This window comes from Octodon degus, unplaced genomic scaffold (assembly GCF_000260255.1).
Source record: "Octodon degus isolate 3935 unplaced genomic scaffold, OctDeg1.0 scaffold00206, whole genome shotgun sequence".
Taxonomy (NCBI): domain Eukaryota; kingdom Metazoa; phylum Chordata; class Mammalia; order Rodentia; family Octodontidae; genus Octodon; species Octodon degus.
Window position 1 is genome coordinate 3,298,571 of NW_004524782.1, and position 17,874 is coordinate 3,316,444.

The 17,874-nt window shown below is 37.6% G+C and overlaps 1 protein-coding gene across 6 annotated transcripts in view; it reads left to right on the forward strand.

Annotated features, from left to right (window-relative positions):
• LOC101584240 (zinc finger protein 83) overlaps positions 1-17,874 on the forward strand; it is a 36,927-nt gene that overhangs the window by 8,556 nt on the left and 10,497 nt on the right. For 5 of the 6 annotated variants that reach the window (XR_002818825.1, XM_023704851.1, XM_023704853.1 and 2 more), the window contains 3 exons: positions 82-289; positions 8,704-8,830; positions 9,250-9,378. Coding sequence is in view for 5 of the 6 variants with exons in the window: in XM_023704851.1 (XP_023560619.1) it covers positions 275-289; positions 8,704-8,830; positions 9,250-9,378 (271 nt within the window). In the remaining variant the exon portion in view is untranslated. The remainder of the gene's footprint in view (positions 1-81; positions 290-8,703; positions 8,831-9,249; positions 9,379-17,874) is intronic. The other variant, XM_023704856.1, reaches the window with a different exon arrangement.

The following is a 17,874-nucleotide window of genomic DNA, read 5'->3' on the forward strand; positions in this document are numbered from 1 at the left end:
TATGTTCAGTTTTAGAGTTGATCAGTATATTTTTGACATTGTGTATTAACTTTTTTTTTTTTTTTTTTTTTTTTGAGACAGGTTCTCATTATGCTGTTGATGATGACCTTGAACTGACTGTGTATTCAGGCTGGTCTTGATGCATTTGCCTCAGGCTCCCACATGCTGACATTACAGGGAGAGACCTCCACCCCTTGCTAGGACTATCTTTTAAAAACTGTTACAGAAGGAAGAAGTGTGGAAGAGGAAAAAAAGGAAAGAAAAGGAGCCCAAAATGGCTGTTATTCAGGTAATAATTTAGTGATCTCATTTCCTTGTTCTGTGTCTCCCTCCTTTGTGAAGTACTGGACACAGGACTGCTGAGTTCCTGTAACCCTGAACCTACACGCTCAAGTGGGCTGCACTCAGCCTTGCTTATCTCCCCTAAGGTTCCACCTCACTGTACCAGTGACAAGAATGGTGAGGAGGTGCCATTGCTCATGATGCTAGGAGGTACCTGTCATTTTTTGTAATAGTTCCAAAAGGTTCATATTTTATGGTTTGAAGTGACCACTGTGTCATTTATCTCTGCTCTGATACTTTCCTTCCTTTTTCTTAGGGTATTTTAGTGTATTTTATTTTTGATTGAGGTGCAGATAGTGGCTTGAGTTTGCCCTTTGTTCTGGACATAAGGCTTACCACTTTAGAATTGTTACTTTTGCTTTTACTTCATTCCATGAGTTTTGGCATATTTGCTTTCATTTTTCCTTTGCTACAGATGATTTCTGAAATCATTTTCTATTTTTTTTACCTTTTTGTTATTTGAAATTTTCATGTATTTGTGGGTTTTGTATCTCCTCAGCTATTAAGTTTTATTCATTTCAACTTAGTAAGTATTCGTTTTAGCTTAATGTATGGTGTAAGAAATAGCTATGTTTTAGAGGTAGTAATTTCTACTGCCATTGGGTACAGGTGTTCGAGGTACATATGTTGTGTAGTATTGTTGAAGCCCCCTGTTTATGCTGTCTGGTTTTTCTGTCCATAAGTTATATGGAGCATGAAGTATCCCCCAAGTATTGTGCCAATTCTGTCAGTGTTTACTTCATATATGGGAAAGGATTAATGTTGGGTTCATGTTTATAATTAGCATATCTCCTGGGGAACTACTCTGTTAATAGTGATATAATGTCCTCCTTTTTCTCACAGTTTGTACTTTAAAGGCTGTGTTTTAAAACAGGAATAAAAAATAGATAAGTTAAAATTAAAATAAATAAATAAAAAATAGAGGAGTTGCCACCCCTGTCCTCTTTGAGTTTCATTTCCTTTTCCATCTTTTCCCTATTTGCTCATGTGAGTCGTTTGAACAAAAGTGAAGCTTGTTTACAGCATGTAGCTGATCCCTTAGTTTCCTTTTGTCCTCTCTTCAGTCATTGTAGTCTTTTTAGTTCAGTTAATTCATTCAAATTGGACATCATTATAGTGGAGAGCTTATGTGATGTACCTGCAGTTTTGTATGCTTTGTTGTTTTTCTGTTCTTCTTTCATTTAAACTTCATGATTTCTCTTTATCGTGTTGTTATTAAATCCTAGTTCCCACAAGAGAGAAAACACCAGGGGCTTCTTGCTCCTCTGTCTTGCTGACATCAGTCCTTCACAACAGTGGCCTAATTTCTTTTCATGGATTGGCAGTGTCTTTTACTTATGCACTCTGGCATATTTGCTAGTGGAAATGTAAGATGTTTCATGCTCGTGTGCACCTGTACATGTGTGTCTAATGAAAACTACCAAGAAAGGAAGATTATTTTCATTGATTTTTTGCTTCCTATATGGAAGTAATATTCTTTTCCTAGGTTGTAGTCATCCTATCTTTTAATTTTTAACAAACTCAGCTCTTTTCTGTCTTCCCTTCCTTCTTACTTTGCATCCTTTTGCTCTTTAATGATTCCCACTCAGAGGTCTTGCACAATTGGATTTCTTTTGTTTGTTTGTCAGAACATGGGATTGAACTCAGGCCCTTACGCTTGCTGGGGAAGTGTTTATTCAACTGAGCTATCTCCCCAGCCCCAGTCTTGCACAATTATGATGGGCTGAAGCCCCACTAAGTCCCCCTCTCTCCTTTACTTGTAGGAAGTGCAGCCAGCATTTACTCCTAATTGTGGTGTTTAGTGAAATGTGTTTGTTAAATATCAGGCTCGCTGGCTTGTTGGTTTTCAAATTACAATTTGGGGCTGCTTTTTACTTTTACAATATAATATACTTCTTTGAAGTTGCAGTTCAGAGTTTGCAACTTGAGTTATTCACAGATTTTTCCTTAGAACCTGACTAGCAAATGTTCCAGAAACCCACAATTTCAGGGAAATTGGAAGTAGCCCCTGAGTATTTTTTTAAATGGGAGATTTACAAGTAGCCAATCCAAGAGAGTTATTCAGTTCTCCTTGCGCTTGATTGGCTTCTGCCCTGTAACCAGTCTCTTGAAGATGCACCCGCATTTGTGTCGTAACAGGCTGCTGTACCACATGTAGCTATCTTGAGTGTTCTGACTTGTTCTTTTTCTTTTTTTAAGATACTTCAACCTAAAAGTTTTATTTAAAATCCCAATTGTATCTTATACACAGTAACTATCAACTGAATTGAAAATGCTCTGTAAAATGTGCTTGCAAAATGTATGCTGTAGTAGTAGAGTACAACTTTCAAATACAAAATTTTATCTGTCAGATTGTTTAAAAGCCTTTAAAAATATGATATGCAGAAGATTGCTGGGAGGGAAAAGTAAGATGGATAATAGGTTACAAAATCTTAATTTCCACAATAGCCTTTTGAAACTGGAAAAGAACAAATAGTTGTTAAGAAAACCAGAATGAACATATTACTAAAAATTCAGTGCATTCACAACTACCTGATGGAAAACCTGAAACATCTTTTCCCTCGCCTTCTTATATCATATATGAAATTATGAATTATATAGGCCTCAGTCTTCAGAAATTTAAGAAAACTTCAAGCTATAAGCCAAAATGTTACCATAAAAGGAAAAACTTGGTATAAAAATTACTACTGTAAGGCCACTGTTTGAAGTTCTCTCATGTACAGACAATACAATTCAGATACTTTTGATTTTATTATACAAGCAAAACTTTGAACATGTAAACTTCTGCATGTAATTTGGTTAAGCTCTATGGATGAAACCATGCTCAGTGATGGCAGGATAGCTCAGCGGGGACAGGGTGTGATTCTCAGCACTACATACATTGCCAACCCCCACCCATCCACCCCAAATCACAAGCCAGCCAACTAGGCAAGGCATGGTGGTGCATGCCTGTAATCCCAGTGCCGGGGAGGCTGAAAATAGGATCACTACGAGTCTGAACAAGCTGCATAGTGAGACCCTGTACCAAATGAATAAAAGAGAGAGAGAAAAAAGAACATGCTCAGAGAAAAATGCATCAAATAATGCCCATCAAGTGAGTCTACTAAAACGTATTGGAAAAGAAATTGCAGTAAATAAAACTTTCAAACTGAATACTATAATTTAAAAGCAATTGTTAAGTGTAAAAACTTGGCAGTATTTTACTACTCAAAAATTCTTTTATTAAGAATGTTGCATAATTAGTGCCTTAGTGCCAGTTCTGAAGACTGACGAAAAGAGATGCTCCCAAGTGTCCTCTTGTGGTGGCATTTTCACTTGCAACAATTCCAGATTAGCTTTCTGTGGCTGTGTTTGTATATTCCTGTTCTTTCTTTGGTGCCCTGTTTCTAAATTTATTAGTGATAAATTCCCTTGGACCAGCAAACTGCAGATGCTGGCATTTAGCCTGAATCCACATGCTCTTTTGTACCAGGTCTGATTTATGTTGGTGCTGAAAACTGCCACTTCTAAAGTAACCCTCAAAAGGTCTTCTACAGGCATGATGGTTTCTTTCAACTCCAAATAATTTTTGAGTAGTATTTTTTTTTCTGCATAGTATAATTAATGTAAGGTTTTTGAATAAATTTTCTAAAATTTGGTTTGATAAAATGTGTAGGTTTCTAGAATCCATCAATGTAAATATTCTTCATCTTCAAAAAACTGGAATGTTGATTGATTCTCTCTGTAGCACAAGTTGGGTGAAAAATATGCTCATCTTCATTCTGTAACCATTCTTTTCTCCTCCTTTCATTATTATGGTGGAGGTCATTTGAATCTGTTACTTTGAGGAGAATCTGATGTGATTCATATATCATAGTTTGTTTATTTTGAAGCTCAGCCAAAGATGTGTCTATTCTTCTGTGAAGTCCTGAATCTGAATTCGATTTACGTTCTTGTACATCTGTGTCATTTATGCCTTGCATTTTTGAGAAACGCTCATGTAGAGTAATGTTAGGTGACTGAAAATAATTTGCTTTAACTTGATGAATGATTGTTACAATTTCCTGAGCAAATTCTCTTGAGGATTTCTTTTCAGTATTCTGAGGTGAATGCAGATGTTCAAACACTGGATGGAATATCTCATTTTTCCTGCCACTAGCAACCAAATCATGTGCCATTTGTCTCTCTGTGGAATAGCTAGAAGCAACCCTCTTCTGAAAAGAGCTCCTTGTGGCAAAGTCTTCTGAGCCTCTTCTAGATGCCTGGTAATATTTTTCAGTTTGTATCCTGTGGTGCCTGAATTTGTCTTCATGCCACTCTCCTTCAAACATAAAGGAATCTGACATTAACCTCTGAGGTGGTTTCCTTCTTCTCTCATTGTAGTTATAAGGAATATACCTCCCTTGCATTTTCTGGGGAGTAGGGCTCCTCTCATGCTGTAGGTAGGATACACCCTCTGAATAGGTGGGCATATACTGCGGTCTACTGTTACCCTTCCCTTTTTTAGGCACATATACTTGGTAAGGCTTATATGTGTAAACACTGTTCGGGGAAGGCGATCTGTGTTCGTAAGACCTATGATAGAAATTTCCATGAGGGAAGATCTTTGGTTTATATTGTCCATGTTTCTCATCTTCCACTCTCCAAGCAATGGGCCTTCTCAGATCCTTTCTATATTCAAAGCCATAATGCCCAGAAGATCTTTCTTTGTAGTATTCAAAAGTGCTAGATATTGGTGATAAAGACCTTTTGCATCTGGAAGGTGGAGATAGTGAACATGCCATCCTTTAACACATGAGCCACTATGCAAGTTTAGTTATACTAGCGTGTCCAGGTCCTTCTATTCATGGGTTTGAATGTCCTCACCACTGCCACTGCCGACCTTCTATCCTTGTCTCTCTCTTGGTGGCTGCCTGCCACAGCAACGAGAACATAACTACCCCAGCCAAGCTGTGAGCCCCGGAACCAGTTCCTTCCGGAACCAATTCCTTCTGGAACCCTCTATTGTTCTTGAAGCCCTAAGATTCCTAAAATGCTGCCAAAGCATCTGAAACCTAAGGTTTTACTCATACAGTATTTTATTAAGTTTAATTGCATAACTGTGGGAGATATAGTAGGATTTAAATGCTAAAAATAGTGACTTAGGCATTTTTCTGATGATATCTGAAATTCATAATTTTTCACAATGTATGAGTGCTCCAGGAATGTAACATCCTCAAATTTCAGGGGTACACTAATTCTTCTCATTACATATTTTTGAAATATGTAATCAATTTCTCTTAATCTATTTAATTATATTAAACAATTTTTGCACTGGGGATTTAACTCAGAGATACAGTGTTCCTTTGGCATGTGTGAAGCCTTGCTTTTGATCCTGGCACCACATACTTTCCAAAATTTCCAATCTTACAGTTTTACTAAGCTAGTAAATCCTGTTTGAGTTTTGGTAATGCATAAATATCTGAATTTAAATGGTTCAATTGTAAATATATTTCGATGTGAATATTTACTAGACATTGAAGTGCAAGTTTCTTCATAGAAGTTTTCCTGTTGTACCATTTTTAAACTTCCTAGTAAATACTAGTGCTTTATAGTCTGAGGTATGTTTCTTTTCATTTTCATTATCCATACATGCTAAAATAAGCACTGGGTATAAGTCCAGTGATAAAAAATAATTACTGAAAAGAATCATTGAGAGAGACTTCTTTTAAATCTGTTGATTTAAAGGGCTGGCCAGATAGCTCAGCAGATTAAAGCACCTGCTTAGGCAGACACAGGGGCCAGTGTTTAATCCTCAGCCTGCTGTGCTGGTCCCGCCCCAGAGCATGCTGAGCCGGCACCTGAGACTGGGTGTGGTGGCACATGTCTATAATGCCAGCACTTGGGAGGCTGAAAACAAGAGGATCACTATGAGTCCTGTGTAGTGAGACCCTGTACTAAAAAAAAAAAAAAATAAATAAAATAAATAAATAAATAAATCTGTTGATTTAAATATAATGTGTGTGCATGACTATGTGAATATGCAATTCCATGCCTTTATCAAGGTCACATAATCATTGTACATAGTTCATTTATTAATTTTTTTTTACAGTGTCAGATTTCAGGCCTAGGTCCTTGAGCATGTTACACAAGCACTGTATCAGTAAGCTACATTCCAGTCCCCAGATTCTTGCTCTCTGCTTGCTTGCTTGCTTGCTTGCTTTTTTTGAGACGAGGTCTTGCTATGTGGTTTAGGCTGGCCTTGAACTCATTGTGTATGTAGCCCAGGGTGGGCTCAAATTCATGGCAGTCCTCCTGCTCCAGCCTCTCAAATGCTGGAATTTGACATGTGTCCCCATGCCTCGCTCCCTCAAGATTTTCTTTTTAAGTGGTAGACAATATATTTTCATAGTTTCTTTTGTCTTAAATTTGTACTACACCATCCTGTTCATCCATTCGTGGCAGTGACAGTATGTGTATATGTGTGTGTGCATGAATAATGATCCTGCATACAGATTCGTAATGCCTTCTGAGGGACTCATTGAAATCTTGACGTACCCTGAGTGTGAACCACAGTGAGACTGAAGAAATGACAGGCAGGAGACACTAGCTGGGTCAGTTGGAGATCCTCTGTCTCCCGAGCCTAGGAGTGAAACTGCCCAAGAAGGCTAGAGCATTTACTTACAGCGTCTAGAGATTGGTATCATTTTTCAGCCTCTCTACCCAGCAGCCAGTTAACAAGCTGCAGTAGCATGTTTACATGCTTTGAGGAGCTCTTACATTCTCAGACTGGTTTTGTTCTGCACATGTAATTACTTCTCAGCCACTCCCAAGTTACCCTGATCTTGGTTCCAGTTTTCATATTTTGGAAACTTAGTATTAATCTATTTTTGATGCTGTATCTATTGCTTAGTAGTTTGACTCTTTAGTTTTTATTCTGATGCCCTGGCCCCTCGTTTCAGATGTGTGCTCTGACAATTTTAGCTTTTTGGCCTGAGGTAGGTGCCATAGTATGTGTGATACAGTTTTCTCCATAGTAACAGGGAAAATATTTCTCTTGTGTGCTGTTATGGTTTGCTGTGAATTATACATATAAAGCAATTAGAATAATAAGTAGTACCAGAAGTGTCCAGAAGTGTTAGCCTGTGCTACTGCTATAATTGTCATGCTTTTATTAGGTCTTTATATTTCTTTAAAGCTATTGTGAACTCTGTTATTTCTCAACACACAACTCTTCCTTCTGACTGCTGTTTAGTGTATTGGCATAATATCTACCATAGATAAAAGTATGTTTCTGCATTGTTATTTGTGTATTTCTTGTATTGCCCACAAAATGGATAATCTATCCTTGAGTTAGAGAGTATTATAATCTCTTATAAAATATAATAAAACACACTTATACAGGTATAACATGTTCTAAACTACCTTACTTTGTATGAATGTATAGTAAAGATAAACTCATTTTCTCCTTGAACACTCACTACACAGAAAGCTGTCATTCTGGATGTGTGAATATTTTTCTCCACACACCAAGCAAGCATTCTCGTGGGGGATGGTCTTTAATTCAGTGTAATTCTGGTACTGTCTATGTAAAATTAGTCTAGACTACACTGTTGTGGGCTCAGACCCACAGAAGTGTCCTCATATTAGATTAAAGTAATGTCTTCTTTGAATCTGAGTGGTTTCTCCATGTTGGAGCAAGGGGCAGAACTCTGAAGTGTGGATAGCCAAGTGTAAGTATCAACCAGGGGCTGCAGCCTGTGGTCCCGCATGATCACCTATACTTGGGGATTCTCATTCCTACAGTTCTATTATTGAGTTCAAATAATTTGCCTCAGCAGCTCGCAAAAACCAAGAAAACACTTAACATTAGCATTTCTTCTAAAGCTTGTTAAAAAGATGAACACCCATGTAGAAAAAGATGTACAGGGCAAGCTGTCATATAAGGAACATGGTGTGTCCATGCCTTCTATGGTTGATTTACATCTAGACATTAACCATCTGACTGCTGCTTTGAACCCCAAACTCTAGAGTTTTTGTAGAGGTTTCATCCCTAGGTGTGATTGGTTATATCATTGGCATTGCTAGTAAATTCAAACCTTAACCTCTTTCCTTCCCTGGAGTTGGGAGTAAGAGGGAGTGTCATAACCATCTAATCCTGCCTAGGTCTTTGTGATAAGCATCTCTTGTCTCAAAACTACCTGGGAATCGCCTGGCATTAGTTACTTCATTAACATTTAAAACCATCTTTGTCATTCCAGACATGCAAAGTGGGATCCATTCTCAGCATGGGTCTAGCTCAGTCACTTCAGTTGAATTGAGCTTTACATTTCCCTTTTCATTCTATGTGGAAATTATAATTCTTGTCCATGTTCCCATGGTGATGTATGTGTTTTATTTTAGGGTCTGTTGACATTCAAGGATGTGGCCATAGAATTCTCCCAAGAGGAATGGACAGACCTGGACCCTGCTCAGAGGACTTTGTACAGGGAGGTGATGTTGGAGAACTATAGGAACCTGGTCTCCTTGGGTGAGGATAACTTCCTTCCAGAAGTCAGATCTACTCTCATTTTTCATTTTCCTTTGTGTCTTCGTGGAATTGCATTGTTTGACTGAGACAGATGTCCAGGTGTCTCTTAAATTTAGTTTCACAATGTAACATCTGGACTTTAATTGTCCTCTTTCTGCAGGTGTTCTCTCACTGTTGTGATAGATATGTCAGTAGTGATTTCTAAGTGGAGATATGCGTGAAGTCTTACAGCAGACTTAAGATATCCACTTCTGTTTTTATCCCTATGCTTTGAATCACTGGCCCTTGGGAGAGAGCTAGATGTCTTCATAGAACAGTGAAATATTTGTATAGGTTACTCTTTAATCTCTTTCTCAAGTTAACAGGGTTGGAATGTAGACAATCCACTGGCACATCACATGCCTATCTTTTTACAACAGGCATCCATCGTTTTGACCTGGGTGTTGTTTCTATGTTGGAGCAAGGGACAGAGCCTTGGAGTGTGGATGGCCGAGTGAAAGTAGCGAGAAACCTGGATGAGTGGGAATCTGTCAGAGATGTGAACACAGGTAAGAGCTCAGCTGGGCAGAGTAGAAGCTGCACCATTAAACAGTGTTTGGAAAACCTTAGTGAGAGAGGTCTGTGGAAAAGAAAGTTACTTCCTGTGAGTTCACAGATAGGGTCTCCTTTACTGTCAGCTTTCATTTGTTGCCTGAGTGACATGGTCATAGTTCTTTCTATCTGCCATTGTTGCTGCTGCTCATAAAGAAAGGCAGACTGTTGGTCATGATGGATGATAGTGTGTTATGGGCTGCTGTGAAGTCTTTGGTTCTCACCTCTGTTGTGTGAGAAGGATCTTTTCCTGTCCCACCTTGACTCTCAGGTTCGATCGATCGATCTATCTACTCTCTCTCTCTCTCTCTCTCTCTCTCTCTCTCTCTCTCTCTCTCTCTCTCCCCCTCCCCTCCCTCTATCTATCTATCTATCTATCTATCTGGTGCAGGACCTTGCTATACAGCTTAGACTTGTAGTGATCCTCCAGTCTCAGCCTCCCCAGTGCTGGGATTACAGGCATGAACCACCATTCCTGGTCTCAATGTGAGGCTGGTGCAGCATGCAGTATTGGGGATCAAATCCTGGTCCTTGCACTTGCCAGGCGAATGCTTAGACTGCCGAGCTGTTTCCCCAGCCCTGACTCTCAGGTTCGTGAGTCCATCTGTTGGTCAGTCCGCTCCATACATTTCAGAGCAGAGTCTCCATCATCCTGATCTCTACACCATGGTCTGTGTCCATGTTTGACCCCATTTCCTGTGTTTGGAAGATCTAGTCAGGAGATGAGGAACCATGGTTGCTTGTCTTTACATGTGTGTGTCCACAAACCACTCTGAGCTGACCCTGCTGTTTCTCTCTGCTATGGTGATTCAGCCATTTCTTGCATTCTGCTTTTAATACTTCTCAGCTATGTATGGTGGGAGTGTGTTAGGTCTTCTGAGATTGTTGTTCTTCAGACCTGAGAAATTGGTCCAGAGACTGGAGCTCTTTTTTTTTTTTTTTTTTTTTGGTGGAACCAGGGGTTGAGCTCAGGCCTATGTGCTTGCAAGGCAAGCACTTATTCTACTGAGTCATCTCTCTGGCCTCCAAGGCACTCTCTTTGATCAGCAGTCCTCTATGGGAAGCACATAAATAGCCTTTTAGGATGGTAGGATGGGGTGTGTGGACAGTACAGTTTTCCATCTCAAGGTTTCCTAAAATCCTTCTGCTCTAATGTATTAATTTTTTTCTCTCTTCCACTGCTTTAAGGTTAAAAAAAAAGTATAGGAAATCCTTGCTCTTCTTGATTTTCCTTTTTTTTAAAAAAACTGTTTCATTATTTTGCCTGCAAAGTTTGTAGTACTTCATGTCGGATCCTGGGAATGAAACCTAGGTTTAACCTATAACAGAACCACATTCCTAACCCTTTTCATTTTTCTTTTTTTTTTTTTTTTTTTTTTTGGCAGAACCGGGGATTGAACTCAGGCCCTCGAGCTTGCCAGGTAAGTGCTTACTCCACTGAGCTATCTCCCCAGCCCTCCCCTTTTCATTTTTATCCTCTGCCTGTGTCTAACTAAATTGTTCAGGCTGGTACTGGACATACAGTCCTCCTCCCTCAACTTCCCAAGTAGCTGACACAGTAAAGGTTACCTTTGACATACAGGTTCCTAGGATCTGACATGTTATCTTTTTATGCTGTGATAATCCACTTTGAGGTTACATGTAGCTTCTTGTGGACTATTCCATGGAGTATGTTTACATAAAAACTCCTGAAGGAGAATTGTTTGTATAGTATATTTGAGTATCATTCTGGTTCTGTCAGGTGTCCCTGTACTGTTCATGAATATGTCTTGTTCTCTCACAATTAAAACATTGAGCATTCGCTTTTTTGTTTTTCTTTGTAAAAGTTAACATAGCTTGAGCTAACATTGAATTAGTATTGTTACTGCTGTTGACCTTTTAAAATTTTAAGAATCTTTTTTTTTTTTTTTTTTTTTTTTAGCTCTGACTACTTGCTTTCAAACTTTATTTGTATTTTTAAAGGCCAGTTATAACACATGGTCATAGCTGTTTGTGAATGAGAAATCTGTCTGTGGACTGTGTCTTATAATCTAACAAAGATTTAAGTATAAAGTTTGTTAGAGCCTTTTATGTACGTAAGAACGACTGAACCAGAGTGCCTTCTTTATGGATAGTAGCCCATGTCTGTTTTATTAACAAACTTATCTGGTTGTATGCTTCAGTGGGATATACCAGTTGTTGTTCTAGGTCTGTGAAAGATCGTGTACCTAACAGCATATCTTTTGTAATATTTGGCCTGTCAGCTGCTCTAGTTATGTCTGTCTGTTTCATAGTGAGCTCTTGTAGTTGTACAATAAAATGAAGATATTGGCCTGGCAATAAACAGGAAAGGGGGAGATGCTTAATGTCTTACAGAGTCATGTGCAGAACTCTCTAAATGGACTCTTAAGAGTCCCATTGTTAAAAACCCTTTTGCCCTGTTATTTATTACACACTGGAAAGCTTGAGTGGGCTTCTCAGCATGTCTCATGACACTTGAGACCTTAGAAACAGCACCGAGCTGTCACAACAGATAAAAGTATCAGTAGCATTTCACTGAGCCTTGTTTCCAGCTGAGTTCTAGTTTTTGAGGACTGTCTCAGAATTGTCTTTCTGTGGCAGTGACCATGTTTGTCACATATAGGCACACTCATCTCCTTTGAGCTATCAATCAGTGACACAGAAAAATCTCTTAGTGTCATGTTTCTCAAGTGCATGAGTTCATACGCATGAGGCTTGGCAGTAAACAGCCCTTTATCCCCCATGGGTACCAGTGTCCATTTTCAGCAACAGTGTCCAGTGTGGTGTGAGTTCAGGCTTAATGCATGGTTTTTGTGCATCTTACTGAGACACCTTATGAAGTGGAGTGATGCTTTAGATTTGAAAGGCTGCCGTCCTTTGCTTAAGACAGTGTTCTTTCACCCTGTGGTACAGAAGAACCTTTTTATGTTTATAATAAGCACCTCCATACTTTTAATACTTATAGTGTTCTTTGTCTTATAGCTGATTGTTGCGAATGATCTACAGGTGTATGTATTTGCAAGAGTTTCTTCTTCACTGCACGAGTGACATATACACAGGTGTAAAATTTTTAAAATGGTCTTATATCCTTTAGTTTTCTTTCGTCTAACTTAGAACATACTGATAAGGTACACTTTTGTGTAATAAATTTGTTTTGAAATTTGGGACATTTGATATCTTGACCATATCATTGTTTGGTTTATTAATTCCTGTCTAGTACATCTTTGGATAGGTATTTCTTTTTTGTTATTTAATACTTTTTCTCTTTGTGGTATGTTCTCTCTTTTTTTTCTTTTTAATGTATTTCGTACAGGGCCTCACTAAGAGCTCAGACTCTGGTGATCCTCCTGTTTCCAGTGCTGGGATTACAGGTGTGTGCCATCATGCCCAGTCTCAGTGGCCAGCTCAGCGTGCCTAGGGGTTCAGCTGGCACAGCATGTGGTGCTACAGATCAAACGCTGGTTCCTGTGCTTGTCTAAGCAGGCACTTAGTCTGCTGAGCTATCTCGCTGACACTGTAGTCATTTTTATAAACTTAACTGTCATGTTTTATTTACATTTCAGTGATTTATCATCTTTTGGAGCAAAGGCTTTGCTCTAATCATTGTTTTCTCCATATAAATTTGTTGTGTCCATTTTATTATACAGTTATTCCCTATTTGTGAACTCAGCTTGTTACAAATTCATGTTTTAACACCAAAATTCAAGAACTTAATGTAAGTTTCCCATAAACATAATGGAAAACCAAATAATTGGTTTTGAGGTTGAAAAATCACACTAAATTCATTTTTCTGGGTCTAACAAATTTTTCAATGATTTTATTGTGGTTCTCACAGTTTTTATGTTACCTTTAATGCTAACTTTTTTTAGAACCATGGCTATAAAATTTTACACAAAGCACAAAGAAAAAGAACAATGATGAATATTTAAGCACTAATAAAACTATCTGTGGTCTGGGTGAAAACAGTGCTTACACTGAAGTGTCACCTCTTTATGTGCCCTGCTAAGAAGCCCCCTGTGACTCACTATTGGCTGGGTTTCTTCACATTGAATTTTTGGTTCAACTATGGAGCAAAGTTATGTGCAAATTGTTCTTAAACTTTGCTGTTTGAGTACTGAACAGTTTTAGCTTAAAGGATTGACAACTGAGGTATCACTGTACTAGATTAATGTTTAAACATCATAGTATTGTATAGTAAACTAAGCCTATATCTGGCACTTAATAGAATTCTCCACTATTGTATCACTTTCATTATTTATTTTAAAGAAATAAAACAATTGTACAAAATTTCAAACCAAGATAGGATAGTAAAAATGGTTAGTGCATTGCTTATTATTGTCTTCAAAGCAGTTGCTGAGATTACAAGGCATGAAAAGCTGATCAAATGATAAAGCACAAAGCTTTCTTTCCAATAACCTAATAGAAATTAGTAGCATAGCTCTCTTGACTATCTTGTATGTATATACTTTTCCTATATATTTAATGTGTATATCATGTGTGTAATATATAAAATATATATACTTTTTAAACTTTTTTTTTCTCCTTTGCCCATCCTGGTTTCTCCTTCCTTTTGAGCAGTTTCTTCCCATTTACCAATGTCTGTTGTACATTTTGGCCTTTACTCTTTTGACTTCTTACATTAGGGAGACAATACAATGCTTATACATATAAGACTAACTCATTTCACATATGAGTATGGTCTCTAGTTGCCTCCATATACCTATAAAAGCCTCAAGTTTTTCTTTAGAGCTGAATAGTACTCCACTGTATAAAAATATTACATCTTCTTTATTCATTTCTTGGTTGATGGACTTTTAGGTTGTTTCCAAGATTTAGTTATGATAAATTGTCCAGCTATAAGCATGGGTACACATATGTCATTGTGGTATGATGTTTTTCGTCCTTTTGTGAAGACAGAAAAAAGAAAAATAACTGGGTCAAATGGAATCTCTAATCCTAGTTTTTTGAGGAGTTTCTACACTGATTACCATAGTGGTTGCACCAGACAACACTCCCGCCAGCAGTGGAGAAGGGTTCATTTCTCCCCACAACCATGCCCGCATTTGTTATTGGTTGATTTCTTGATGACCTTCCTGGAGTGAGATGGAATTTATAGTTTTAATTTTGTCTCTCTCAAATAACCAATGATGTTGAATATTTTTTCATATATTTATTTTCTATCTGTCTTTATCTGAGAAGTGCATATTCATCTCAAATGCTCATTTATGGATTAGGTCTTTAAATTTGGAGGGAGATTTGACTTTTTAAAAATTCCTTACATGTTTCAGATATAAGTTCTTTGGAGGACAGTTGGCTAAAATTTTCTCCCACTCCTGTCTTCACTGTTAGTGATTTGTTTTGGTATGCAGAAGCTTTTTAATAAGACGAGATCTCAGCTATTGATTCTGTGGAGTATTTCCATGTAGTTTGGGTTTTGTTCGTGGAATCTCTGCCTACACCTGTGTCTTCATGTGCTGGAAGTGGCTGAAGATGGAAATTGGTCATATGTATGAGGACAAGGTCACAGTGCTTAAAACAGTTAAGCTACCTCAGTCTTGAGAAAAGCATCCCACCTGGACAATTTTAATCATTAGTAGGTAGGCAACCTTGTGTCTTATAATACTAACTTTGTCCCTACTGTTGTTGTTCAGGCAGATAGGCCTCCATCTGAACCCAGTTTTTGTCCCTTGTCTATATTTTCCTCAATCCTGCCACTGTTTCTCCCTACAGTGTACTGAGAGACCAACAAATCCCTACATTCAAGATTTCTTCTTGATTTCTCTTCCAGTAGATTCAGTGTTTCTGTTTTAACACTTAAATCTCTGACCTGTTTGACTTCAGTTTAGTGCATGGGGATAGACGTAGGTTTAGTTTTAGTCTTCAGCATGTAGAGAGCCAGTTTTTCCAACACGATTTATTAAAGAGGTTGTCTTTCTTCTAGTGAACATATTTAGACCCTTTGTCAAAGATAAGGTGGCTGAGTGTATTTGTAGTTTTGTTTGCACCTTCTCGTCTGTTCCATTGTTCCTCAGGTCTGTCTTTATGCCAGTACCATGCTGATTTTATCACAGTAGCTTTGCAGTGCAATTTCAGGTCAGGGATTGTGATACTTCCTGCTTTTCCACTGTTGCCCAGGATTGCTTTGCTAGATTTCTTCTGGTTCCAAATGAATTTTAGAAATGTTTTTTCAAGTTCCTTGATTTATGCTAATGCTATTTTGACTGTGATTGTATTAAATCTGTATAATTAGGGGAGTGTGGCCATTTTCATAATGTTGGTTCTTATCTAAGAGCAAGGGATGTCTTTCCATTTTCTGATCCCCTTCAATCTCCTTTTGGAAATTGCATTTACATGCTGAGCTCAGCATGTAAAAAGTGTTGCATTCCTCATCTTTCTTTCCACCTGAATTTCCTGTGATATTCTCTTGGTCCCTGTGGACCCATCTCTAGTACTACCCTCCTCTCATGCTCTTATTTACTACTCGTGTTGTTGATGACTTCTCTGCTCATTTTGCTATTGCTAAGTGATGGTCGATAAACCCATCTCCATTATGAGTCATTTATTTATTTCATCCTTTAGGTTATTTGTGTTTTGGTGATATTTATGAAGGCAAATATATTAATAGTGAATTAGCTCATGTTTATATTCATTCATATTGACAACTATATGCTAATAGATACATTAGAAGTACCGGTAATACATATATTTAAAAATTTGTCCAGTGAATTTTATATTACACTAATACCATGGTACACAAGTCCTATTCTCAAACAAAAGCATGTGAAGAAATTTTGCTTTTATTCATGAACTCCAGCTGACAAATTCAACCAAACACATCTTCCACAAAATCATAAAACAATTTAAGTTTGTGAAACCAGGGACTGTTGTATATTGTATGAGCTTGAGAGAATTAGAATATATCATATTTCTTATTCTTTGAATTTAATGCAGTTCACTTGGATGAATATTTAATTCCACTGGTAACTGCCATTCTTTTTCCTCCCATGAACTTGACTGTCTTAGCTGTTATATATATATGTGGATTTATTCAGTGTTTGTGTTTTCATAACTATTTTTGTATTCATTTGGTGCATTCATTTTGTATTTATTTGTCCTCCAGATTTATCTTATTTCATGTAATGGGATTTCTGTCTTTGTAATGGCTAAATAACATCCCGTTGTATGTGGGCTTTTTCTGATTTTTGCTGCTATAATGAAATCACTGAGTCTGAATAATGTATAAAGGAAAGGTTTTTTAGCTCACAATTTTGGCATCTGAAAGACCAGGATAGATGTTCTATCTGATGTCCTCTGGGGAGGACATTTTAGCAGTATCATTTGCAGCAGAAATCATATGATGAGACAGGACATCTGCATTAGGGGTCAGGAGTGTATTTTATAATGGCACACTCCTCTGAGAACTCACTCATTCTCCCCATTCTGCCAGACCTGCATTAATCCCTTTTGCAGGCAGCAGCTGTAGTGAGCTAGTTGTTGTTTCACTCTGCGCTTTACATGTTTTGGTCCTTCACTTCCAAAGTAACCACACTAAGGGCCACACTTCTGAAATATAAACCCTTGGGAACAAACCACAACAAATCTACAACCAGATTTTGTTAACACTCTTGGGGTGCTTCTACTCCTTTTCTACTGTGAATCATAATAGTATGAACATGGGTTTACAAAAACCTCTTCTGGGACAAAAGGGGGAATGGGGGAAAGAGATATATGTATGTATATAAGCAGGATGGTTTGGACAACTGTATTGTGGATTTCTGCTTGCCTATGGAAAGGAGCAGGAAATGCTTAATTTGTTTTATCTCCTTTTTTCAATTGTTTCTCCTTTTTCTCTTAATTTCTTATATGTTTCTTTTTTTCTTCCAATTTTTCAGGTATTTATCTGGTAATATGAATAACTGGTTGGAAGACAGCACTATGCAATATAACATACTGTGAAATTTATATTATTTTGTTAAGTGAAATTCTGTATCCCTTGTAATTTTTCTGTTTTAACACTATTTTGCACTGTTTAAAAAATTAAAAAAAAAAAAACATCAAATTAAACAAAAGCAACCAAATACCTCTTCTGGAATATCTATTCAATTATGGCATACATACCACCAGAATTGGGGTTTATATAGCCTGGGGCTCACAAGATTATCCTGCCACAGCCTCTCAGATGCTGGATTTACATGTGTGCACCACAACAGCCAACTGGAATTAACTTCTTGAAATAATTTTTGATATCACCTACAATAATCATGTGACTTTTTCTTTTATTTTGCTCTTTTATTGTGGTGTGCATGAACTGATGTTATCTTTATATTCCAGAAATAAATCTCATATGATTATGGTTAATGATCAATTTTAATGTGTTTTTGATAGTATTTTGTTGAGGATTTTATACCAAATCCATTAGAGATTGGCTTTCTCATGAAGGTAATCCTCCCTCA